This window comes from Amblyomma americanum, chromosome 10 (genome assembly GCF_052857255.1).
Source record: "Amblyomma americanum isolate KBUSLIRL-KWMA chromosome 10, ASM5285725v1, whole genome shotgun sequence".
NCBI lineage: Eukaryota > Metazoa > Arthropoda > Arachnida > Ixodida > Ixodidae > Amblyomma > Amblyomma americanum.
Window position 1 is genome coordinate 70,618,934 of NC_135506.1, and position 27,986 is coordinate 70,646,919.

The window sequence follows — 27,986 nt, forward strand, 5'->3', positions numbered from 1 at the left end:
CTACAATGAAGCAACCAGGAATAATAATAATAATAATAATAATAATATTAATAATAATAATTGGTTTTGGGGGAAAGGAAATGGCGCAGTATCTGTCTCATATATCTTTGGACACCTGAACCGCGCCGTAAGGGAAGGGATGAAGGAAGGAGTGAAAGAAGAAAGGAAGAAGAGGTGCCGTAGTGGAGGGCTCCGGAATAATTTCGACCACCTGGGGATCTTTAACGTGCACTGACATCGCACAGCACACGGGCGCCTTAGCGTTTTTCCTCCATAAAAACGCAGCCGCCGCGGTCGGGTTCGAACCCGGGAACTCCGGATCAGTACTCGAGCGCCCTAACCACTGAGCCACCGCGGCGGGGCCAACCAGGAATAGAAATGCATTTTTCCGATGAGCGGCAACAAGCTCCCATGCCAAACTAATCTATAGCCAGTAACAACTGCCGCTTTTACACCCGTCGCTCGCACGTAGTGCATGTATATACGGGCTGTGAACGGCAGAAACAGCGACCATCGGAGACCACCAGACCGAAAGGAGCGCGCCACAGTGGACGTGACAACAACCAGACCGAGACCTCGTGAGGAGACGAGAAACCGTAATAGGGGGCGCTCTTTTTTTTATTTTATTTCAGGCACTCGAAGAGGCCACCGTTTGGCGAGCGACTCCTGGCCCTTGCCGCGATATCCCCCGCCTATGCTGGTCACGTACTACGGCCCCCGCTGTCGTCTGCTCAGCCGTGCAGACGACGACTGCGGTGGGGTCAGTCGTCTGCGCCCGAGGAGAGACGCGGCGTCCCTAGATGGCGCTTCTACTGTCTTCGGTATAACGTTGCAGCGCTGCTGAAGCTACAAGGGTAGGGTTATAGCAGGCGTTTCGTGCAAAGAATACCAAAAAGATATACTGTCCCGCTGCGGTGATTCAACACCCGTGAGAATAGCGGGATCCAAGCGCCGTAATTTCAGGCACACAGTTTGCACCCGATGCATAGCTTCGCTCGCCTAAATATTCGAGTATTTCATATCGTGCTATATACTGGGCGAAATTGAGAAATAAATGGTGCATAGCCTGCACATCAGACAGTCCGCAAAGCTCAACAATTTAACAATAAAACACGTGTAGTCCGCGGGGGCTGCACACCATATTTACGACACACGCATCTAAACGCATATGGCTCAGAACGCGTCGGTCATTTCTAATATTCTAGGATCTTAATTCTGCCAGAAAAACCTATACATTTACCGAGAATTTAAATTATCCAGGTAAAGCTTGCGAAGCCCGAGAGGTGACACTCTTATCGCAAGCATTTGGAAAGCGCTAACTGGCACGAAGAGGACGAGTGCCAGTTAGTGGTTTCCAAACCCTACTGATCCGGAGTTCCTGGGTTCGAACCCGACCGGGCCGGCTGCGTTTTTATGGAGGCAAAACGCTAAGGCGCCCGTGTGCTGTGCGATGTCAGTGCACGTTAAAGATCCCCAGGAGGTCGAAATTATTCCGAAGCCCTCCACTACGGCACCTCTTCTTCCTTTCTTCTTTCACTCCCTCCTTTATCCCTTCCCTTACGGCGCGGGTCAGGTGTCCGCCGATATGTGAGGCAGATACTGCGCCATTTCCTTTCCCCAAAAACCAATTATTATTGTATTATTGTTATTACGACGAAATACCAACTAGCCCCCAAAACAGCTCTTGTGACACTCATCCCTTCAAAAAGAAAGGCGGGTGGGGCTAGCGTCCATGGTTACTGGCTATGTTAAAACACTGCCCAAGTACAGTGACATATATATGCAAATGGACAGTTCACTTCCACATAGGTGAGGCAGATAAACTGCGTGGAATGTTTAATTATACTTAGGTGTAAAAAAAATAACTGCGCTAGCATTTCGCACCGCGAAGGCAGTCCGACATGCATGCATCCGTTGTGTTGTGAGATGGCGACCAAATCGACCAGAAACAAGATAACAAGACACAAAGAGTTCCCGAACCGACTCCATCAATCATACAGTTGTTGATTATGATGGTGGTCGTGTATTTTCTTCGAGGCGTAAGGGCAGCTTCACGCCGACTCCACGTCCGATATACGGACAAAATTGGCCCGACTATACCTCGCGACTCAACGTGCACCTCCCATACATGTCCCACTTAACGCCCGACTCAACGCCCAGCTGCTATGCCCAGCTCGTCTGCCTGACTCTTGCATCCATCCGACTCGTATGTCCGATAAGCCCCGAATACCGAAATTCACCTGCCCCTGTGCCGGACTCCATACGTCCGACTGCACAGGCGCGGCTCCATATGGTCGACTCCCTATATGTCCATCTCTATGCGTCCGACTCTATATGCCCGGCACCGTATGCCCGCCTCCGTACGTCGGACACCGTACGCCCGGCTCCGTATGTCCGACACCGTACGCCCGGCTCCGTATGTCCGACTCCGTATGTCGGACTCCATATGTCCGACTCCATATGTCCGACTCCATATGTCCGACTCCATATGTCGGACTCCATATGTCGGACTCCGTATGTCGGACTCCGTATGTCGGACTCCGTATGTCGGACACCGTATGTCGGACTCCGTATGTCGGACTCCCTATGTCCGACACCGTACGCCCGACTCCGTATATGTCCGACTCCGTATATGTCCGACTCCGTATGTCCGACTCCGTATGTCCGATTCCATATGTCCGATTCCATATGTCCGACACCGTACGCCCGACACCGTACGCCCGACTCAATATGTCCGACTCCGTATATGCCCGACTCCGTATATGCCCGACTCCGTATATGCCCGACTCCGTATATGCCCGACTCCGTATATGCCCGACTCCGTATATGTCCGACTCCGTATATGCCCGACTCCGTATATGTCCGACTCCGTATATGTCCGACTCCGTATATGCCCGACTCCGTATATGCCCGACTCCGTATATGTCCGACTCCGTATATGCCCGACTCCGTATGTCCGACTTACTACATCATGAATTCGCTAGACTTCGTCCGACTCCATGACCGGCAACACGTGCCATGCGCTACTACTGTACGCCGCGACTTTGTCTGCGACTTACGCCGCGTACTATACAGTTGCGACCTCGCAGCCTTCCCAGCGCTATGGGGCAAAGCAAGCAATGGCCGCAGCAACAAGGGAACACCAACCAAGCCGCGCCTTGCACGCGCGTCTGCTCCGATGTCCCAAGATGGAGGTTTCACAAGACACGGCTCCGCGTGCTTTTCCCGAGGGCAAAGTTTACTTACATAAAAAGAGAGAGAGAGAAAGAGACAGGCCAGCTGGACCCAAGGCCACAGGAACACGAGGACACGGCGTGCCGACGCGCCCGCGGGGCGTTCGAGTAGCCCGCACTGCAGAGTCGACCTGTCCGTTGTGTGTTGTTGCTCGCGCGCCGAGTGCAAATGCACCGCCCATAAAAGAAAAAAAAAAGCATCTTAAGCTCAAAGTACCCGCCTCGAGGCATCCCTGTAAAAACAAATCAGCTTTCGATCGTGAAACGCAGCGCAGTTAATCATCGTAATTACAGGACATAATCTGCAGAAAGGGGCAAGCAAACTAAACAAAAAAGAAGACCCACCGTTGTGAAAGACCGCTTGGCAAAAGCGTTGCATCACAATTCTTAAGACAGCGTGTGCATGCAGGCACGCAAACAAGCAGTCTGAAAAGCCCAGGCGGAATGCCGTGGTTGGCGGTTTCATAATTCCATGCACCGCGCGTAGCTTCACGCGCGAGGACCTGCTGGGCAACGCTGACATGATGGCACTCGGGAGAGATTACATTAAAAGTCCGAATTCGAAACAAGCGATGTACACAAGACGCGCGACCGGTTGCGGCAACTGATCGGTGAAGGCCAACCCGCCCACACAGCAGGCTATCTGGAACGAATTTCCGCACAAATTTCCTAATATAGCCGGAACGGTGTTCCGTATACGCGCACGTGGAACCGGTCAGGATAATCCTTTTTAACTGTAACATCGTTCCACACATTTTCTTGATTTCTGTATCAGCAACCAATGTCATTTGTTCCCGTTGCTGTAGCTAGAACCTATGTGGAACCAGATCAACAGCATACGATCGCGTTCATCCATCGCTGGAACGTCGAGAAGGATGCACTTCGGGCCTGGCTTGGCTATAATAATAATTGTTTTTTGGGGAAAGGAAATGGCGCAGTATCCGTCTCATATGTCGTTGGACACCTGAACCGCGCCGTAAGGGAAGGGATAAAGGACGGAGTGAAAGAAGAAAGGAAGAATGAGGTGCCGTAGTGGAGGGCTCCGGAATAATTTCGACCACCTGGGGATCTTTAACCTGCACTGACATCGCACAGCACACGGGCGCCTTGGCGTTTTTCCTCCATAAAAACGCAGCCGCCGCGGTCGGGTTCGAACCCGGGAACTCCGGATCAGTAGTCGAGCGCCCTAACCACTGAGCCACCACGGCGGGTCAGGCTTGGCTATACGCATGGCGATTGGTCGAAAAAGTGAACAAAGCTGGAAGAAGACTTGAAGCACGCCCTCAAAACGTGGCCATATCAGACACAACTGTATACATTTTTTTTTTAATTTCGCGACTATATATCCCTTTTCGCCCAGAGGTACAGAATTTTATCGTTGTTTTTTATTTCTGCAAAGAGGGTAAGACATAACCAATGCGGCTGTTTGGGCTTGTTGGTCAGTGAACATGGTAAAAGAATGCAGCGCGAAAAAAAACAAGGACGAACAGAAGTGGACAGGACAGGGCGCTATGACATAACCATGACCACCGCCTCCCTCCAGCGGGAGACGATCATTGACACCCCTCTCCCTTGTAATGGAGCCACGGGGCTTACGTTACGTGCGTAATCCATTCAACGTGTACAAATAGTTATAAAGGTCAGAAAAATAAGGCAACACAAAAGCTGCTTGCCGCACTGCCTATGGCAGAACGGCCTTCCGCGCGTATACAGTGGAACCGTGGACCAATTAAAAGTGCCTCGCTCAACTACATGCAGATACCGCAACGTAATGCCGCCGAAAGAAACCGCGTGCATAGTACTATAAGCTAGCAGCGCGAAATTACCCGCTCCGCCGGACCGAGACCTAACCAGCACGGAGCAGTCACCAGGAACCGGCATGCGACAGCTTATAATAGCGAGCCCTTGAATACTAACACTGTACAGCCCACTAGTGAGTCCTTGCAAGTAAAACACCCGGGATTTCTGACTGCATTATTCTTTTATTTTTTTTTTCTTGCATTAGACGCGAATCGCACGCTCTGAACAACAAAAACAACAACAACAAAAAATAAAATAATAATAATGGGTTTTTTTGGGGAAAGGAAATGGCGCAGTATGTCTCATATATCGTTGGACACCTGAACCACGCCGTAAGGGAAGGGATAAGAGAGGGAGTGAAAAAAGAAAGGAATTAGGTGCCTTAGTGGAGGGCTCCGGAATAATTTCGACCACCTGGGGATCTTTAACGTGCACTGACATCGCACAGCACACGGGCGCCTTAGCGTTTTTCCTCCATGAAAACGCAGCCGCGACGATTTCAAGCCGCGGTGTCCTTCCCGCAGTCCTTCGAAATCAACCTACAAGAGCACGTGCAGGCAACGCGTGCCCTTCGGTCCGGCAAAAAATAAAAAACTTTCTCAGGAAGAAAGACGAACTAAGCAAAGCAGCGCAAATAGAGCAACTATATATTCGCGTTCCTGAGCTATACATAGTCCGTAGCGACGTTGTGGCGGGCGCGCCATCTTTGAGCCCGAAATCCGCGGGGAAAGCTCTGGCGTTTTCCTAACCCCCTTATTGGCAGCCGGTGCCCGCGTACACTGTGGAACCTATAGCACGCGCACACAAATATGGCGCCCCTGACGTCACGTGGAAACTCAAAAAAGCCCCAACACGCCGCGATCGACGCTTCTGGATGTGCTCAAAAAGACCTTCCTTTTACGGCACACGTGTCAGTTATTCACAAATTCATTGCTTTGCTCTCGTATACGCACAAGCAAGATTTCATGGATTTTTTTACAACCCACGTAAGCATAAATAAACAAATATTTCGGGCCCAAAGGCATGTCCAGTATTGTGGAATGAATCGATAAACCCGACCACCCTCGCTTCCTCAACGAACACCCGTAGCTCACAAGCTTATGGGACGTAACGGAAAAAAACGGTGTCATCGCACTGAGGCAGGCGGAGACGCTGCCACGACGGCATTGCCAGGTAGTTACATGCAGTGACCGAACGCTCCGCGAGTTCTATACCTTGAACGATTAATGAGTGGACGCCCCACTCCGGTTGTAGCCAACACAGAGCTGTGCGCGTGTTTTTATTGCTGCATCATGAACTAGCCACGCGCACAACCTGTGCACATTTCTTTCTGTGTAAATAGTTTGTGTGTATTACCTTTCCCGCTATCCTCTCTTCCTGTCCCCTCACCTCTTTCATTTCACTTCTCCATACTGCCTGCTATCCTTTACTTCCGCTGCCCCAGCTCAGGTGCTTCAGTGTCGACGGCAGAGGCCGGGGCTAGCAAAAAATCTTTTCCTTCCCTTTTTATTATTTTAATAAAAAACCACTTACTACACTGAGGCACCCTAATGCTACTACCTACAGAGCGCCAAACAGCGGACAGCGCAGCTGTTACATTCTGTGCACACGAGAGCTGTGCTACTCTCGTCGCTGCATGGGCCCAGGTCCGATAGATGACGCTAGCTGTCGAAAACACACGCGATCACACGCACGCAGATTTGCGGCAACGCCAGTGGAATAATAATAATAATAATAATAATAATAATAATAATAATAATAATAATAATAATAATAATAATAATAATAACAATAATAATAATAACAATAATAATTGGCTTTTTTGGGAAAGGAAATGGCGCAGTATCTGTCTCATATATCGTTGGACACCTGAACCGCGCTGTATGGGACGGGATAAGGGAGGGGGTGAAAGAAGAAAGAGGTGCCGTAGTGGAGGGCTCCGGAATAATTTCGACCACCTGGGGACCTTTAACGTGCACTGACATCGCACAGCACACGGGCGCCTTAGCGTTTTTCCTCCACGGCAGGAAACGCCAGTTTCGGGCTGAACTACATCCTTCGGCGCACCTGGTGACTGGAGGAGAACTTGTTCAGACGTGATTTATTCCTACAGCGTACATGCCGTGCGAGAGGCTGCGGATATATGGGCGAACCACCTGAGGCCCCTTCGCCAGCGACTGTTCGAATCCCGCTCAAGGATGCATTTTTTTTTTGTTCTGGATACCGCTACCACGACAACGATACGACGGTACAGTTATTTTTCTTCCGGCCGCTATGAGAGGAATTGGCACACACTGCCATCTTTGTTAAATTCATTAGAAACTCAATAGACACCTATCTCTCCTTTTAATGGGCTCATTGTGGATTCCTTTTTTTTTTCGCTTTGCTGTGGCATACACTGACGCCATGAATGCTCACCCAATTTTCTTTGCTTGTAAATAACTTATCTTGTAGATGTGAATTTCAAGGCTGTATTATTTGCATCAATTTATACATACGCTTCCTGTGATTTAATTCCTTGCAGCATGCACTCTATCGTTAACTTTTTTACCCGTATGTAATTGTGTTATACAATGCTCACTAATGCTTTTTTTTCGTTTATCCGTTATTGTATGGTTGTGTTCTCTTTATTGTGTATAGTGCCATTTCTGTAGGGGTGCACAGACCCCGTCAAGCCGAATTCATTTGGCTTTTTGTCCGTACTCCCGTCATCTGTACTTGTATGGGTGCAAATAAACATGAAGAAAAAAAAAGAGGTTCCCAACCCCCGGCAATGCGTCGTCGACGCACGGCTGACCGAAGGCTACCTCGGATGACTTCGTCGGTGCTGACGAAAACCTCGCAGAGGCGCGCTCTGGCTGTAAGCAGAGTACGAGGACTCCCTTATACCGCTAAGAACCTGATTATTCTGGCCGACCCCCCCGCCAGCTTACATGGAAGCTGAAGCTTCCAAAGGTCTCGCCGAAGAGAATATGGCCGAGCCTGGAAAGTGCCACCATCGATAGGGTCTCCTTTGAAGAAGTATATATACACGCGCGTGACGCAGCTTTTACGAAATAAACGCCACTTTTGGCCGTAATACGGGGAGTCAACAACTTAGTACGAACATCGGATATAGCGAACACAATGCGCGTGACCGTCAGGTTCGTTATGAGTGGGCTCGATTGCGTTTAGGGCCTGGCTGTCAATGAGCTAATTACACGGCGCACCGTCAAATGTTGAGCTATGCGTCCCATATGGGTGCAGGGAAGTTATTTTTCCGCCGCGCTAGCGTTCCACGAACTTTTGACGGCAGGCGTCCAGCGCAATATCGGTGTACGCGGGCATTTCGCGCACTTCTCCTGCAGATCGAAATGCACCGCCGAGCGAGATCGAACCCGCGACCTCGACCGTCATGTTAAGGAATAATTAAAGCCGCCAGCCACTGCGGCGGGCAGGTGAAGCGAGCGTAATGAAAACAAAACTGCGCATTCAACAATTAACCCCGCTTCGAGTTCATTCAATATTATTTACACTTATGCAAACGTGCAATACATCTGCAGGCCCCGGAGTTAAAGGGACACTGAGGAGAAATTGAAGTTTGCTTGTATCGATAGAATAGCAGCTCCTGATCACAAAAACGCCACTCTTACTGAAAACAAAGCTCTTGTAATGTAGAAAATAGCACGAACCAAAATACAGGTGTCGCCGCCACAGGCCAATCTCGCAAGTACAAGCGTGATGACTTCCTAGGACAAGAGGCGCCACCTTGGACGAATTTTCCTTACTTCATGGAATCCACGAATCTCTGAGGCTGGCAAAGGAAGGTTGCGCACCGCACCGCTAGCCAACAGAAATCACGAAGTCTGCGTTTACGTCACGTTCACGTCACTCCGTTCTGAGACGTCATAAGAGTTGCCGTGGCGTCATAAGAGTTCCCTGAGTTTGAATCAGAGCGGCGGGAAAAACTTTTTCATCTTCGAATCCAAATTTATTTGAAATAAATGCATCTTTCGCTCCCGGACAAGCGGCAACAAAGCCATGAAATGCCGAACTATCAGATTTTGCTAACAAAAAAAAAATGATAGAGTTCTCCTCAGCGTCCCTTTAAGACGCTGGTATATATGCAGGAACTCGTTCGGCACACAGAGCCAGCGGTGTAAATACATGCGCAACATTCAGTAAAACCCGAGTAAGCAATTAAAAAAAAAACGATGAAGAGACTTGTACGGCCTGACCAGCGATCGCTAGTGTGCTGCGAGCAAGGACGCACATATATATATACACACGCGCAAACTCGCCACACAAGGGGACGAAAGTGGCTGGCGCAGAGCCAGTGTAGCACTCGCGGGTTGCCCAACCGGCACCCTCAGCTGAAATTTATCCTCGAGCCTATAAGCAGCGCAAAGACAGGAAGGGCCCATTATATATCGTCGCGTGGCGCAGCTGGCCTTACAACGATTGTCTTTAAGTTAGTACAGATAAGTGGCCGTATATACGGCGGCCGTTTCTTCCACAGAGCCATTAAGGATGCACAACATCGAAGGCATTTTATCAGCCGGTCTTGCCGCGCAACAACGTGCATAACAATTACTCGCACTCGAGCCGAGCGCGAGGCAGAAGTTGCCTCTCAGGCATAAGAAAACGCACACACCACGCCGCTTAGTGAAACGAATTCCACGAAACTCCTCCCCGCGGTTGCGCCAGATTCCGCCAGGGGCATCGCGAAAGAGATAACTACAGTTTAACCATGCAAAGCGACGATACAATCAGATAGTACAGACAGTCGTTGCCGTCAGCCAGAAGAAGAAAGAACCGCCGAGACACAAGTCGACGCTTTCGTAGTGTTCGCCCGGGCGTGTTGAAAACACGCGCGCGTGATCTTCGGCTGAGTGTCGTTTTGGTGTCAGTGACGTCGCCCTTTCCTGTATCCGAACGACGTTCTCCTTAATTAGTAGGCACAGCGCTGCTACGCGGACACTTTTATGACCCTTTAGGCACCCCAGGCGGCGAACAAAATGAGACCTTGGCACTCCAGGCGGCGTACAACATGGACTTTAATTAAATACTCCGGGCGGCGTGTACAAAGGGTATACCTTAACAATGAACGCGAATACGCCTATATGGGAGTAAAAAGGGAGTGGGACGCTAGAGGGCGGCTCACTCTTTTTTTACTCCTTTCTGTTTAGAGTGCAGGCGCTACAAGCGGCGTACAAAAGGGACTTTGGGCACTCCAAGCAGCGTACAAAAGGGACTTCAGGTACTTTGGGCAACGTGCAAAGGGGACCTTAGGTTCTCTGACCGGTGTACAAAGAGGACCTTGGGTACTCTATGCGACGTACTACAAAGGAGGCCTTAGGTGCTCCATATGCGGCGTGCTAACAAAGCGTCTCCCATAGGGTTGCGCAGAAGCTTCACGGCCAATGTCATGCATGACACAATTGTCAAAAGGCCTTGCACGGTCATAGCCATCGGGTGTAGAATGAGCGGCGCGCTTTCAACGCAGCGAGAAGTACTCCTCCTCCGTGGTTAACGGGCGCAAAAAACACGGAGAGGACACAGAGAGAGCGACAGCACAACGCAGCGCTTGTGTCCTGTTGTCGTCTTCTCTCTACCGTGCTCGTCTTTTTTTGCGCTCGTTAACCATGAACACGTATACCAACTAGCCCAACTTCTCACGTTCACGTACCATACGCCTCGCCGAATGCGTCGACGTTGACGACAGTGCGCGCAAGCGGGTTTCTCTGAATTCAGCGAGGCGCGATCGCTCGTAACGGTAGCGTCACGAGCCTGCACGATCGCGCTGCACTATTCGCGCGCCGTCACTGTCCTTGAGCGGCTCGTTCCCCTACTCTCCCGAACGCTTAGGGCGACGGGTAGGAAGGTCAGCCATGCATGCTACAGCGCAAGGGCAGCGCGAGGTGTTTTCTTCTAATTTGCACCGGGAGACAGTTGTGCAACCGGTTCGAGAAACGCAACGCAGACGTTCGGCTTCAGTTATACGGCATGGTGGAGTGCGCTCGGCTGTGCGCTCCGAAATTATGAACACAAGCTTACGTAACCATGTCCAGAGGACAAAAGTACAGTTGGGGACAAAAGTCTCTGGAACACGTGTTCGGTCGACGAAGCCGACAGCTCTGCTATTAGCCGCCGGCTGACGACCACGCTTGTACATTTCTGAGCACTGCATGGGTGACAGGGCCCTCGTCAGGCAGAGAGCATCTGCCTTTTGCTCTGTCATCCTAGACCGTTTGCGTCTGAAAGAATGTTACAAATAAATAAATAAACAAATTCACACCTGTGGAGGCGAAAGAAAAATATTTGGGCTCTCACCTTCACAAGTGTGGTAATATATCAAGCCGCCGGTCTACGACGGAGCTATCGCCTTCGTCGGCGAAGCGCGCGTTCCATAAACTTTTGTCCCCGACTGTACATGAATGGTGTGTCTTGCCAACAGCCCCCTCACCTGGAGATAAGTCCTGAACACTTCACGATGAACAAATAACCGCCTTGCGTCTGGCACACAACAGCCTGAGCTGCCGCAGCGCCATTAAACTCCAAATACTAATAGTACGCTATCTAGCCAGTATAATCCTCTAGTGTGTGAGACTCGAAAGCAAAAAAAAAAAGAAATGATTATACATGGGGTTACGAACAGCGGTAGAGAGCGGTCGAAGGGAGGACCACAGGCGTAACATTAGACGTCGGCTTTTCTCGTAATGGGACAAGTAAAAACACAGGTGTACACATTGGCCCGTGCTAAGGGAAGATAATACTGAGAAGTTGTTTTCGCAATTACGCGCGCAGCTTGTGAAACTAACGCTTCTTGCGTCACGCTCCAACATTATGGGCAGCACACGAGGTGGGCTCTTCTGGTAAATTTCCGACAACTGGATATGTTTGAACTGCACCGTAACTATAGTACAACACCAGCGTATTTTTTTTTGGCACTTCGCCCAAATCCAAACCTTACCCGGGAACCGAACCCACAATCTCGCGCATGATCTAAAGCAAACCACAGCCACTGAGTCAACGCGGCGCAAAAATATGCGCATTTCTTAAATCTATTCCGCTCCGCTTTTTAGTGCGCTTGCCATGGCGAACAGCCTGTCGCGGAATTCCCTGCACACCGTTTCCATTTCTCAACCAGGAACTTCTCGTCGAAAGGAAGAAAGCGGCGATGCAGCGATCAGATGCTTCCGGCCGATCTGTGATTCACACGCACAAGCCGCGACCGGAAGCAGCGACCGGAAGCAGCCATGAAAGGGAAAGGAAAAAAAAAGCGCTGCAGAATACGCGGCTTCACGCACACCTTCCGTGCCTTCCTTGCATCTATATATGTCATACTCCTATCGCCCGTTTCACATGCATGCGATTTGAGCCGGCGACGCTGCGAATTATGTCGGTGGGAAGGGGAAGGCTTGCGACGGGTTTCCCTCCGGCTGGAACCCAATCGCAGCGACGGCGTGCTCGCTCTGCAACTGACCAATGAGGAGCGCCGAGACGGCGTGCGACGTCGGGGGTCACGTGGGCGTTGTTGCCGCGGCGGAGGCAAAACTGTTTATTCTAATCAAAGCATGCGAAAATATTGCCCAGCACCTAAATGTACGCTGTTCATAACGTCATGAGCACACATATATTAGGCAACTTGAAACAATAATAAGCCCCTACCTGCACCACTGACGTATAACAGCTGCTTAATCCAATTTGAAGATAAAAGAAAAGGCCCGAAGGCGATGGTATAATTTCACCACCCGTACACTCTAAACAAAAGGAGTAAAAAAGAAGTAAAAATCTCTTCTAGCGCACACCCTCTTATAAAAAGTGCGCGCTAGAGGACAGTTTTACTCCCTTTGTTGAGAGTGTAGAGCACACCCTTTTATAAAAGCGGGCCCGGGGAGACTCCCCTGGGAAGTAGCGGAGAGGATGGAACACAGTCCGTGTAGCGTTTCTGTTGCGTTTAATCAAGGGTTCTCTCTGCGAACATCAAGCAACCTTGCGCGTCCCTCCGACCGAATTCGCTGGGTACGCGTTGCATATGAAAGCACTGATGCAAGGGACAACCTATGGGTGGCCCATCTGCACGTACAATCCATGGGCACAACCTGCGGGGTACAACATATGCGCGCCATCTATGGTTTCTCCGGTGAGCTAAAAACAAAGAAAAAAGCGCCAGGACGTCTGCCCAAACAACGTCGATGCTCTTAGCATATTGATCAAACTTTTCCTTTCTTTTTTTCTTCCCGACTCCGCTACAGCCCCAGGCAGCTCCCCTTTCCGCGCGAAGCTCGACGACGCGTACCCATGCACGACTCCGGCAGCCGCGCGCACCTACATTGCGCGCCAGAGAACGCGGGCTCGTCGCCAGCGGCATCGGGTTACGGGGACGCCTGAGCGTACCAACCCGATACGAACGCCCCTCGTGTCCCGGAATATGCAGCAAGCGACAAAAGCCTATGGCACGCGGCGAAACTGCGCATATACCCGAGCGGCTGTTGTCAGGCGCGTCAGGTCCGTTTCACGTGCTGCGACTGGACCGAAAATATCCGGTGTAGTCGGTGAGGCCGCAGTGCGATTGTCGGTCACTGCTTTCATATGCAACACCTACACAACGAATTTGGTCGGAGGAACAGACATAGATTCCTTGACGTTTGCACAGGCAACCCATTATTAAACGCGACAGAAACGTCACACAGAATGTGTTGATGATTTTATGACCAGCGTATTTTTAGATGCAAGGCATTATTCCGTACGTTTTGATTAGAATAAACAGTTTTCCTTCCACCGCGGCAACAGCTCCCACGCGACCCCACGTCGCACGCCGTCTCGGCGCTCGCCATTGGTCAGTCGCAGAGCGAACACACCGACACTGCGACTGAATACCAACCGGACGGAACTCGATCGCAACCCGTCTGCGACTAGACCGACGGCGCTCCTCAGTCGCAGACCGACAGAATTCACAGTGTCGCAGGCGAAAATCCCATGCATGTGAAACGGGCCTCACTCGGCGTCCACGGAAGCAGGAGGGAGGCGAGTGACGCAATACATGCGGTAGTATAACATTTTTTCCCGACCATGAGACTTTCCGATGGAGCCTACGTGGCGAAACGGTGCACTCGCTGCCTGTATACTACTACAAACAACCGGCCTGCCTTCAACCGCTGTGGCGCCGAGCCAATCTCGTATGACGCCTTTCGATCGGACTCTCTGTAAAAACACCTTTCGGTTTGAAGCCGCGGCCATCGGCCGTGAAGCCTCTCAGGGGGTTTTATTCGGCTGTCGTGATTTAGCTATATCCGGATGCAACTTAGGAATGCAGCGGGGAATGCCCCTGAACGAAGGCCTTCCAGCCAATGGCGTCGACCGGTCCTCATGATATCGCGGTTGATCCTCTGGCGTGAAATCGCAGGCGGTTGATCCTCTGGCGTGAAAAACGGACACGGATATTAATTACGGTCGGCTACACGCTTCTCAGTAATTAAGGAGGCTGACACTAATAGCTAAAAAGTCAATTGTTCGGTGATAGTTCACTACGCTGTTGGTTAGCGCACGTATTAGCTGCATTCTGATGTACTACACCGCTGATAATGCCATGCCAAAAAAAAAGCGCTCTTCTAACTCAACAAGCCTATTTTTTAAATTTGTGTAAAGTCTTTGGTGAAACACGTTGGACTTGGTTTATGGGGGTTTAACGTCTCAGGCTATGAGGGACGCCGTAGTGAAGGGCTCCGGAATAATTTCGACCACCTGGGGATCTTTAACGTGCACTGACATCGCACAGCACACGGGCGCCTTAGCGTTCTGCCTCCATAAAAAAAATAAGAAAATAATTGGTTTTTAGGGAAAGGAAATGGCGCAGTATCTGTCTCGTATATCGTTGGACACCTGAACCGCGCCGTTGGGGAAGGGATATAGGAGGGAGTGAAAGAAGGAAGAAATAGGTGCCGTAGTGGAGGGCTCCGGATAATTTCGACCACCTGGGGATCTTTAACGTGCACTGACATCGCACAGCACACGGGGGGCGCCTTAGCGTTTTTCCTCCATAAAAACGCAGCCGCCGCGGTCGGGTTCAAACCCGGGAACTCAGGCTCAGTAGTCGAGCGCCCTAACCACTTGAGCCACCGCGGCGGATTCCATAAAAACGCAGCCGCTGTTTTTATGGAGGCAAAACGTTAAGGCGCCCGTGTGCTGTGCGATGTCAGTGCACGTTAAAGATCCCCGAGTAATGTTGGCTGCCCAGCTCAATCTCATTTTCATTTCTGTAAACACTCCACGCTATATAGGGGACCGCCACACGAACGCCGCATGGTACGCGCGGCTCCCCTTGGGTGGCCGGCAGTGGGAGGAAGCCACACAGGCTCCCCGCAGCACGGCAACCAGCCTTCTGCCGCTCTATTCGAAGCGACAACCCACAACGAACACGAGCACTTTCTCCCAATCGCCCTGCGCAAAGCGAGAGCCAGTTGGAGCAGTGCCGAACGCCGCCGCGCACCGATTATCTCAGCGATGGACGGCTGATGGCTGCGCCCGCAGCTATAGCGTTCCCTTTCGAAAACAGCGCCCCTTCTGCTGGCACAGCACCACCAGCTGTGTATGAAAGCGGAGGGGGATTTCTCAGAAGCAGACGGAGTCGGTGCAGTAGTACTATAGACGTCTTGGTCAAAACTATTCAGCGCTAGGCTGCAGCGAAATGAATGTTCCCAGAGTGCTCCGTGTAGCGGATCATTCAATACACAAGTCAAGCACGAAGCTTCTCTTATGCTAGCATTTCAAGGTCATTCGGTCTTGAATAGTGCCCTAATGGCTGTGTTATGCGGCTGAAGGGGAAACCATTCGGACTTTTGACCAAGAATATACGTCAAAGCTCAGAGCTACGGCGTTCAAGTTTCTTCAGACCGTCCACTGCCAGCTTGCAGATATGCTATACAGATATACAGACTACCTATTGCAATTTTTGTAAGGCAGCTATTTTATTTTATATAGCCCGCTTCTCCGCCTTGCCTGCATCCTCTTCTGCTTCTCCCACCTTACAGCTGCCAAAGCAACTTCCACTGTGCATTTCTATTGAGTTTCTATTGACTGCGTGTTGACTGTCGGTAAGAGTCAGCAGGAGCTCTTGCGCCGGACAATAAATCCTACAGAACTTTTCACGGAGGTCGAAAAACACCGAAATAGCGTGGAGAAAAAAGAAGCCTGTAAATGCGGTGGCAAAATTTCGTGAAGTTGGTCCACTACCTCCGCCTATTTCCAACAGGTACAGGACGCCAACAAGTTTGTCCTCCGATTAATTACCAGCGGCTCCCTTTCAATTCACCAACGTTAGACTATCTTTTCTTCCTTTATTTCACCGCCGTACGCACACCGTCCTTGATCTCATTTGGGTAGCCTCCAAGTTTCAGCCCCGCAAGTGACCGACATTGGCGCAATGTTTCGCGCCAACTATTCCAAACACATTCATCTCTACGGATAATGAATGCTGAGATGTTGTAAAACCACCCGACAGCATAGCTACACCCATTCGTATTCTACCCCATCGTCACTTCCATCTCGCGGTCCGGACCTGCCAAATCGGCATCGCGTTGCACAAAGCAACGCAATACCAGCGCAATCGCATCCCCACCGCCCATTCAGGTATAACGGAAGACCTCCAGAATGCAGGACCAAGCGCAAAAACGACGCAACCATGCACCATAAAAAACCAGAGTTACGAAAGCCCCCCGAGGTGCAACCCCCCCCCCCCCCCCCCCCCCCTCAAAGGGATTATTTGCGTTGCGCCCCCGGCAAGGACGGCTGCACTTCTATACCTTTCATTTCTTTTTCGCTTCGATACAGAGCCGGGATTAATCGCCACCGCCCACTTCAACAGGAGTCTCGTGAAACGTGGCGCAATCCTGACAGCGAGTACGGAGTCCTGTTGGCACCAGTCTTAGCCTCTGGGCATCCGCCTGATCCTCTCCCGCAATCCGCACCGGAATCAACTGCTGAGCGATCGTTTGGCGGCGATAAGCAGAATCGGCGATCAACTCGGAGCGCCTTTATTATAAAGGTCGAGGTTGTCGCAACAGTTGGAGCGTGAGTTAAGCCGTACACCACGCGATGCTCCTCGCTGGTAAAAGGTGGTGGTGGTCACGTGTGCTGCCCAGAACCGCAAGGTTACGTGCTCGCGCGGTTTGATCATGCGACCTCCACCGGCGCCGCGCCTGCTCCTGTTGCGCTGTCTCGGCAGGCACGCGGCATATACGTTTTCTTCCTTTTCCTCGCGACGCGGCCACGTGGTTCGATCGTGCTTCGTTGCGACAAATGGCCATCGAGGAACGTTTATTCCGGTATTCCGGCTTAGCGGAGCGGCTGCGTAACAATGCTGAGGCGCCCCCGGATGGACGAACCTCGGCGGCTGCGTTTCGATGGAGGCAAAACGCCAAGGCGCCCGTGTGCTGTGCGATGTCAGTGCACGCTAAACATCCCCAGGTGGTCGAAATTTTTCCGGAGCCCTCCACTACGGCACCTCTTTCTTCCTTTCTTCTTTCACTCCCTCCTTTATCCCTTCCCTTACGGCGCGGTTCAGGTGTCCAACGATATATGAGACAGATACTGCGCCATTTACTTTTCCCAGAAACCAATTATTATATAAGTTAGCGGAGCGGGATCCTATGTGTTCAAATCGATGACCGCGGCTTGAATTAAGTTTCGACAGCCATGCAGCGACGGCTGGTTAGTGTTCGTATAATGTGAAGATCAGTATTCCTCGTATCCGACTCACGTGGTCCCTCCCTGTATAGATCCGCGATAACGGTTAGAAAGCGCAAATCGATACTGAGGACATCTTCACCCGGTTCTGAGTAATATCTGAAAGCATACAGCGGGCCTTCTCCGATTCTGCCGATGTACGTTCGGCAGCTAAATACGCTTTCATCGCCGAGAAGAAGACGTAAAAAACTGAAGTTGAGATAATCTCCTCGAGCCTCCGCTGTGGCTCAGTGAATTAAGCACAGCACAGGTAATCGGCCCAATATTGCAAATATTCGCGTTCCTGGCTTCCACACTTGGTTAGTTCTCTGTGGTGACCGTTAGTAATTATAGTGCTCCATAGCCAGCAAGCAGTGGCGTACATTTCGAGAATACTGATCTTTTTCGGTTAAAACCGAATTGAAAAAAAAAAGCGACTGATTCGGCGTATGCATTTATGTGTTTTTTTTTCGCCTTAAGCCGGAAACCAAAGCCCCCACCCATAAGTTATAGCGCGGTAACCCTACAAGTTAACGCAAACTCTGGTGCTCTCCAATGGAGGTAGGAGGAGTCAACCAACGCGTCAGCCAGTCCCGCGGCGGCTTGCAGCTCTGCCATCGGCGGAGGGATACGTAAATCAGGGTGTCCACGTGTATTTTCGTTTTCGTGGGCCTAGTTTGCGGCTATATTGTCTGCGACTGAAGCTGTTTATTCACAGAAACCTAAACAACAAAATAAAAGCGAAAGCGAAGCCGCCACTGGACTGGCTGAAAAGTACTCCACGCGTTGGTTAACTCCTCCTACCTACCGCGTTGAGTTAAAAAAAAAAGGCGGGAGCCTGGAAGTTTAATCCCATTTAATTGGGGTAATCGGTCGCACATGACAATAATTCCAAGTTTCTAAGAATGCCCGGAACGTGTAGATAGATTTCCCGCGGTAAAAAGACCACTTCAGATTCGTCTTTAGTGCACCTTTAATGTCGGGGAAACGCGCGGCGTCCAGACAGCCGGCCGTCCGTCTAATGAGCGCTGGCTGGCAGCGACCGTGAGAAGAAAGGGGCCGCTCGTGGCGCGGCACGCGCCCGGGCGGCAGGCATGCTCCCGACGGGCTGCTGCTGGGGAGGCGGCGAGTACTCGGCAGCGCCCTTGACCGAGAAGGTGTCGCCTCGAGGGGCAACCTTGCGCGATTGTTCACGCCGGACACGCGCAAGAGCGAGCACTCTCCCTCTCTCTTTCCCCGAGGAGGAACTTCTCTCCCCTTCACTGCCTGCGGAACACGTTTCACTGAGGCTGCTCGGAAAGCTCAACTGAATTCACGAACGACTCTCCGGCAACGACTTCAATCAAGCTCCTCCGCATTTGGCACGTCCCTTGAAACATGGGGCATGAGCGCCTGCCGGTGCAATCAGTCACACACTTCCCGGTAGTGACGGCAGGGGGTGGGAATTTGTTTATTCATTTATTGAACAATACCGCCAATTTCGAGGGAGACTGCTGCGGGGAAGACACACAAATAAGTACAAAAAATTAAAGCACGAGGTTAGGGTAATTAAGGGACTTCTATAGCCCAGATATATGGCAAATTCTCGCAGATCATGAGTGGCAGTTTACCAATTTCCCTCAAGAGGAAAGTGTACAACAGCATAATCTTACCGGTACTCACCTACGGGGCAGAAACGTGGAGGCTAACGAAAAGAGTTCAGCTTAAGTTAAGGACAACGCAGCGAGCCATGGAAAGAAAAATGATAGGTGTAGCGTTAAGAGATCGGAAGCGGGCAGAGTGGGTGAGGGAACAAACACGGGTTAATGACATCCTAGTCGAAATCAAGAGAAAGAAATGGGCTTGGGCAGGGCATGTAATGCGAAGGCAAGATAACCGCTGGTCCTTAAGGGTAACGGAGTGGATTCCAAGAGAAATTAAGCGTAGCAGGGGCGTCAGAAAGTTAGGCGGGCGGATGAGATTAAGAAGTTTGCAGGCAAAGGGTGGATGCAGCTGGCAAAGGATAGGGTTAATTGGAGAGCCATGGGAGAGGCCTTTGCCCTGCAGTGGGTGTAGTAAGGCTGCTGCTGCTGCTGCTGCTGCTGATGATGATGATGATGATGATGATGATAGCCCAGAAACGGTTCCTCCAAATACCGGCAGATACTGCGATGCTCCTCCCAGCTCTACAGGCGTAGATCTGCAGCTCAGTCATCGCAGTCTGCCGCCTTTCCTGGCATGGATCGCAGGTTTGCTCGGTACACAGGCGTGTGCCAGTGTTCCCTACAGTACAGCCACGTCACTGTGCCTTGTTTAACAAGCCACGCGGAGTGAGAAATCAAGCCTTCCTGTGCTCCCCCCCCCCCCCCCCCCCCCACTAGGCTGTGAACGACGAGGGGAATGCATCCAAGCAAAACCAGCGAGCCACACTAAACAGATCACTAGATAATGGAGACGCTCAGTCCGTTTTGACCAGGCGCTTATCCTTACAGCAGACCGCGCAGCTTTTGACAAGAACAGCAAGAGATACATTACTGCACGTATCGCGAGAATAACATGCAGGAAGCTCATCAGCCCGCGGCATCCACGTGCGGGCCGCCATGCATCAGAGCGAGCGAGCGCACAGAGACCATCTGTCGCAGCCTGCCCAAAAAAGAAGAGGCGCGTGTCCCTATTTGGCCGACACGAGGAAAAGGACTCCCGCCGAGATAAACAGTGCCGCACACATTGCGCTCATCCGGGATCATTACAGCTACTCTCGCGTACGCTCGGCCTTCAACGCGAGGTAGTAGACAAGGGGCAAGAACAAAGGAGGATGCATATTCGAGGCCGTTAGGAAGGGGGTCCCGAAGACAAAGCAAAGAAAATGAGACCGCATTATACTGCGCGACGCTTCTCGCCAGGTGGTACCGGTAATTTCGGCACGATCCACTCCTATCAAAACAACGGGCGCCGCAAGGAAGTTTGCTCCCCTGTACACACATATGATGCTCTATGGGGTTTAGCGTCCCAAAGCGACTCAGGGTATGAGGGACGCCGTAGTGAAAGGCCCCGGAATAATTTCGACCACCTGGGGTTCTTTAACGTGCACTGACAACGCATAGTGCACGGGCCTCTGGAATGTCGCCTCCATCTAAATTCGACCGCCGCGGCCGGGATCGAACCCGCGTCTTTCGGGTCAGCAGTCGAGCGCCATAGCCACTGAGCCACCGCGGCGGCACTGTAGAGACATAAGACTCAAGGATTCTACGCGAAGGAATTCTGTTTATTCAAATGAATTTCGCAAGGACAGCTGTACGATAAGTCCCTTCTAGAACGTCACCACTGTAGTAGGTTAATGCGTCGTGCCTCAAAAACCACCGCGTCTTCTCAAAGCCAAAAGTGCCCAAGTGGGTCTGTGTCACGAGGCAGATACAAGGGAGTGAACATAGTGTGAGGTTGGAAGGAGAAACCTTTCCCTCATACAAGGAACTGTAGAAGTGGGTGCTTCCCAGAATGTATACTAGACCACGCATGACCCCCAGGGCGTCCTAGAGAGAACCACACGACCAGAATGCCCAGCCGCACGGTCATGAACCAGGCGCACCAGCAGGGCCCACATGACCTGGACCATGACCTGGTCCCACATGAGTACCGTGACGCGTGGGACCAGTGCTGCGGGTGTCGCCCTCTCCTCTTCACCCCGTAGACGGTGAAAGCGTGTTTCTTTTTTTTTATCACATCCCTTCCTTTACGCATGTTCTCTTTTGTCTTTACCATCTTGCGCAGTGCTGCCCATTGCGCGAGTCTCAACAGCAGATCCCCGTGGGCACAGAGTCCATCGAGGACGCCTCAGGTGGGCATATATATAGACACGAATGCGTGCACTGTCGGCTGGAAGAAAGAGAGAGAGAGAGAAAAGAGGGAACAGTACCGTCGTCGTCCTCGACGCGTGGCGTGATGCCGGTCATGATGGGCAGCGAAATCATGACCATGCCCGTGGCGCTCCACATGTACTTCATGAGGAACTGCTCCAGCATGATGTACCACAGCCGCTGGTTGAAGATCAGGTTCATCTGGCGCGCCAGCGCGCGGTAGCTCTTCTGCAGCAGGCCCAGCTCAACCTGCAGAGGACAGAAGACGCCAACATCACACGCCGTCCATTTAAAGAAACTGGAGCCACTATAACCACACCCACTAGTCTTTGAAAAATACGACCGCGTTTTAGACACGATTCCCTAATTCTCTTTTTCTTTCATCGACAGAGAGCGGGGTACCTCCTTACGGGCCAATCACTCAGCTATTTACGGCGGCCTAGCCGCCACTTGCCTTTCTCTCAGTAACCGTGTTTCGAACAACGCCGAGGAGTTAATCTGAAATCTGCAAACGGTGGCCCGACAGTCAGCTAACCCCGAGCCCTGGAACCAATCAAAGCGCTGCAGGGTTTCGACAGGCTATACGACCCTGTTTAGGGAAGGTCTCGCAAGTAGCGTGATCAAAGCTCTGGCCGCGACCACCGCACACAACGGCCCCAACTAAAGCCCCACAAGTTCTCCCGCCAGCCACATATCAAACAAAGCCGGACGCGATCGAACGGGTAGAGACACCGTCGTGCCATTTCAGCACATTTCCCCTCCACATATTTTCGTGGCCTTGCCTTCGAAAATCGGCAGCAGCTCATCGTCGAAAAAAAAAAAAACAGACGACAGCATCCTCGTGTCCAGATCGTCTAAAACGAATTACACTTTTTCTTTCTATACCCACTTTCTTTGATCACCCAGCGTATTGCTTTGCTTGCTCGGTGGGAGCCGCCACGTCAAAAAATAAGAACCAAACACAGAGAAGACGTTTACGCGGTCCTCCCGTGGTTGGTCCTTTAATGGCGTCCCGCGAGGCAGACATTCATTGATTATGCGCGCACGCAGAGCGATCCGTACACCGCTCGCTCCTACAGAGTGAACAGGGAAAGGCTTCTACCGATGCTTTGATTGCCTCTGGCCGATAAAGTCCCCGACCGCTGCCCAAACGACGGTGCCCTGCTCGCCGCAGTGCGACTGGCTGTTTTGGACAGGTGCCCGATGAGCGGCGTGCCAGTGAATATGTGCATTTCAATTTCGGGTACTTTTTTCTTTTTTTGATGCGATATAGCCGCCGGTTTACCCAGGCTACAGCAGTATTCACAACGCTATTGATAAATAGCGGCGATAGTTTTGCGGTAGTTGATGATGATCGATACAGTTTATTAGGGTAGCAAGATGTGTTGTGTTTTGGTTTAGTGGGGTTTAACGTCCCAAAGCGACTGAGGCTATGAGAGACGCCGTAGTGAAGGGCTCCGGGAATTTAGACCACCTGGGGTTCTTTAACGTGCACTGACATCGCACAGTACACGAGCCCCTAGAATTTCGCCTCCATCGAAATTCGACCGCCGCGGCCGGGATCGAACCCGCGTCTTTCGGGCCAGCATGTGTTGTGTTTTATGGCACATAGGCAGCTAAGACCATCATGCGCCAAGCTCAAGGTATAGAATTGGTTTTCTGTAGAATGTTTAGGAATATGAAAAATCGTCGATGGTGTAGATGGCCTAAAAATATTGAACTGCCTAGTAAAAAAACAGAGAAGAAGAAATCAGGAAATAGCCAATGGTAAAAGCCCCAGAGAGGGTAAGGTAGCCTCAGCGGCTATCCTTGGCTGGGCAAGGATCCTGAGGCTCCCAACCAATCAAATAAAAAGCCTCAGCCTTCTTCTCAGGAATGAGAAAGTGGCTGAGGTGTATCATGTAATAAAGCGAACCAGTGGTTCAAAATTTACAGTATTTCAAGTACCCCTGCTTCTTTTAAAAAGATAAAAACGGAAGGTATGTTAACAATGACATTATCATCTAAGAGCAGTGCTGGATGAAAAGGAATGCATTCATTATAAAATTGAGTAAAATACTTCTTTCTTAGTGTTTCAAGTTTCACACATGAAAATAAAATGTGATTAACAGTAAGATCATCAGGGTTGCAACATCGTCTGAGACCGAAGAGCACCAGAAAGCGATATAGAATGATTTCAAGAACATGTAGACAGTTACGGTTAGTAACAGGGACTACACGGGCGAGAGTGAGTTTAATACACCGCTAGAAAGCAGGCTTACTATCCCGGTAAAACGAATGACAGATAAAGACGCGCGTAGGCAAGGTGACAAAAACATTGTGCACGTTTCAAACGATCATGCAAGTGGTACGGTCCACAAGAAACCCATACCACTATTGTAGTCAAGTTACAGTCACAACAAGGCGCTAGCTACACTGGGCCACGAAACGGGGTCCCAGTTGAACCTCATCTGGACCTTACACGCTAAGAGCAGAACGAGGGTAAACATAAAGCAGGATACAGCGCCATCTCAGCCGTTCTTCTGTAACCAGTTTTGCGCTATTTGCTTGAGACCACGCATTACCAACTCGCCCAACTGGCCTCACCGCTTTGTTCACACACCCGTGCAGCTCCCGGGCTCTGTGGTATCGGACGAGAACGCTACACAGCTCATCTCCGATTCGAGAGGTTCGAAGCTCCTATAGGATGCAAAGCAGACCACGCTACTAGACCCATAAGGAAGCCTAGTGGCCTATATTATGGTGTGCACATTTGACGAAGAGAAGCCGCCGCGGTGGCTGAGTGGTTATGGCGCTCGGCTGTCGGCCCGAAAGACGCGGGTTCGATCCCGGCCGCGGCGGTCGAATTTCGATGGAGGCGAAATTTTAGAGGCCCCGTGTGCTGTGCGATGTCAGTGTACGTTAAAGAACCCCAGGTGGTCGAAATTTATGGATCCCTTCACCACAGCGTCTCTCAGCCTGAGTCGCTTTGGGACGTTAAACCCCAATAAACCAAACATCTGACGAATACTGTACCCCCCCCCACCACACACACACACACGGTGGTTTCTCTCCAGCCCCCGGCGGCAAAGGGGGACGATCGATTTTCCAAGCGCGGTACGCGGAAGGCCACGGCATCACGCACACAGACCAGCGCTGACTATACGTTAACGAGCGAGAGCTCATTACGCGCTCCTGTTCAGCCAAGGAAGAGGAGAAGGCGGGAGTTCGCTTTTCGACCTGCTGCAGCACCCGCTCGTATATGCCTGCATGTGCAAAGCAGGGCGCGCGGTTATTTCCGCCCTGCCCCCCCCCCCCCCTTCCGCCACAACCGCGAGAGCCCGGCAGCTGGAGAAACGGGAGCTGCCCCCCCCCTCCCCCCCTCTGTCTCTGCCCCTCTATGCCCTGACCGAACGGTGTGATCAATAACGGCGCGTCCTCCACCGGCCTCCTCCGAGAAACTGCCGCAGAGCCGCGGACTTGCGCGCGGCGGTGGCAGACAACGACGAGGCTTTTATTCATCGCAGCTCTCACCAACCGGATAACTTCATGACTTCTTCGCTATATTTTTTTGTGTGTGCGCGTGGGGGGGAAAGGACAGCTGATGAGGAACAGCAGGTACCCCCCCCCCCCCACCAGGTACCCCCCCCCCCCCCCCCCCACCCCGGCCGGCCCCCCTGCTCAGGCACGCGCGCCTGTAGAAATTAGGACAGCAATAAAAATTACCACGCCCTGTATGCGTACTTCCCCTCCACTATACGGACGCGCTCTTTGCGCAATTTAAGAAAAAAAAATGTTACGGTTTTAACGTAGTTCAACAAAGTAGAGGTGCGAAAGCATGTGTTCAGCCTGGCTGGCTCATGGCTTTGCTTTGCTGGGTCGTCGGCACGTCTGGCGACGATATTAGACTGTGGTTAAGCTCTGATCAAAGGTCAGACTGATCTGATCTGTTCGAGCCGCAGATGGAGGTTGATGAAGACGATGATGTGCAATGAATGCACAGCGCGAGAGTGTGCCGCAGTATTTTTTAATTTCTACAATATTATTCTTATCCTTACAGTTATCATTATCATTTAACCACTCGGCTATAAACATCAGTCTCGACCTCCTGCGTGCGTTCTGCATTTCCCGTTTCCTTTCGTTTCTCCTTTTTGTTTACTTCTTCCGCCCTTACCATTCATTTTATTTTCGTCCAGGAATCATTTACCTGAATTACTCTCTGTGCCCACCAATTCTTGGCCAATCCCTCTATGTGGGCATGTGCCATAGTATGTGGACAACAATAACAACAACAACGTAGTTTAAGACGAGGCGTGATCGGCAGCGGCGATATCGTAGCGCTTTCCTGCAGTGGCCAGAGAAGCTGATCTGTTCGCGCTGCCACGGGTTCGAAACCCAGTCGCTGCATTATTTATTTATTTATTTATTCATTCATTCAAGGTCAAGGCCTGCGATGGCCCGGCTTTTGCAGCTCTGGTCGTAAAGTAGAGCTTCCGCCGTAAAAATGCGAAGACACACCACCCCGACGACCTCTCCATTCAGGGTTCCCCGGGCGCTGCCATATTGCTAGCTACGCTGGCGCTATGGGACGATGGAAGCGGCAGCGGAACCGGTTTCCTACAGCCCGGAGAGGGGGCGTTTTGGCGCCTCCCTCGCCCGATGGAAAGGTCTTACGACGGACTGCTACCGCCCGCAGCACGTTGTTCACGGCTCACGTCCACACGGACGACAATGCCACCAGCCAGAAGATGAGCGCGCCGAAGTCGAAATGCCCCTTTTACCACAAGCCGTAGCTTTAAAAAGTGATCTTGTCTCCCTGTACAGCCCGTTAGTAAACTTATTCGACCAGCTTGCACCACGGTACGATGGCGAGCTAGGGAGAAAAAAAAAATAAAAGCCCCGCCACAGGAATGGAACACACGCAGTTGCTCGGAAGCTGGAGGACTCACGACGCACGCGCTGGTCTTCGGCGAGGCTTATATGAAGACAGCGCGTACAGGACCCCAACGATCCAGACATCGCACAGCGACCAAGGAAATCTCAACGAATCCAACGAGGATATCGTCCGCGAGGAAAAGCCCAGAAAGTTGTGACTGCCCTCACCCATGGACACTGTCCTGTCAGTGTGAAAGGACGACCTAAGAGTTCCGTGTGGGGGACCAAGAACGGTGTGGAATCCCTCCACACGGTGAAGACAGTATATGCTCTTTGGCTGAAGGTCAGCCAGTCTGAGCAGTTCCGCAAGGGCATTTTGTAGAAGGGGCCCCGATGAGATGCCCCTTCCGCAACGACCTCGCCGCTATGGGGCACCAACGTAGAAGCTGGCTCGTATTCGGCGGCTCGTTCCGAGGGCCACGGGCGAACTGGTCCGGGAGGCCGTAAAGAAGAGGGACGCACCGCGCGTGTCACGATCTGGAAGATGCTGCAGCCGTCTCACGCAGACCAGCGTGTCCACGGAGGACAACGCTGAGGAACGATCATTGGCGGGACAACCGGTTCCTCCAACGCTCACGCAACGAAACGCTATACGCGACATGCCACGCCAAGCGCGCTCCCCGCTATTACAGACTAGATATTCGCGTGCCCCACAGCCATAATATATAGTCCGCCACGGATGGTGGCAGACACGCAACGGAGGACAAGTCGCCCCCGCTATGGTCCGGTCCTCTTCTAGCGCTAAAGCCCCTTTCTCGTTCGAGGAAAAGCACTAAGTGACGACAGACGTACACCAATCCAGAGTTACACCACCCGCGGACAACCACGTGTGCGGAGATCTGTCGGATCGGCGCTCACTGGTGCGTTTCGGGCTCTTCTAAACGAGGAAGGAAGTGGGAAATATAGTAAGCTCGACATCTCGCAATCAGCGGATGAGCAGGGGGCCTATACACGTGCCTCGATCGCCAATCACTCCATTAGCGGATGGGGAATTTTTTTTTCCAGACATTTCAACTTTCTCTAAACAAGGAGACGGCGCCTGAAACGCAGCAGTATGCCTGCACAGCCATATAACGCAAGAGGCGACAGCTAGGAAGCCGCGTGGCGAATACGAGAAACCGCAGGAAAGCCGCGCCGCGATACGGATTAGTCGTTGCACCGCATGCATCGCGTCGATGCGGCTCAGTTACAGAAGTCGCGAAACACCGAAGGCCCTTCGCTCTGCCTCCCCCCCCCCCCCCCCCCCCCCGGGCGATAGGCCTCCTTAGCGTCTTTATTGAATTTGCTACGCACAGGTGGCATCATCCCCTGATCCCTTTCCTTGCACTGTACACGAATCATCGGTCCGCTCTGGGAGCCTGCAGTGCGCAGCCTCGTTTTAGCTTCAAATCGAAGCCACGCGGACAGAATAATAAAGCGGTTTCATTCATGTTCGTTTCCACTTTTATTATGTATTGGAACGCAAAGCAGGAAAAGCGCAGCGCGCGGCCGACCCAATCAC

General features: G+C 51.6%; 1 protein-coding gene across 1 annotated transcript in view; it reads right to left on the reverse strand.

Moving 5' to 3' along the window:
- Positions 1–27,986, reverse strand: part of Abcd1 (ATP binding cassette subfamily D) — a 98,846-nt gene that overhangs the window by 36,758 nt on the left and 34,102 nt on the right. The window contains exon 2 of the mRNA XM_077640148.1: positions 21,631–21,820. Within this exon, the coding sequence (XP_077496274.1) occupies positions 21,631–21,820 (190 nt within the window). The remainder of the gene's footprint in view (positions 1–21,630; positions 21,821–27,986) is intronic.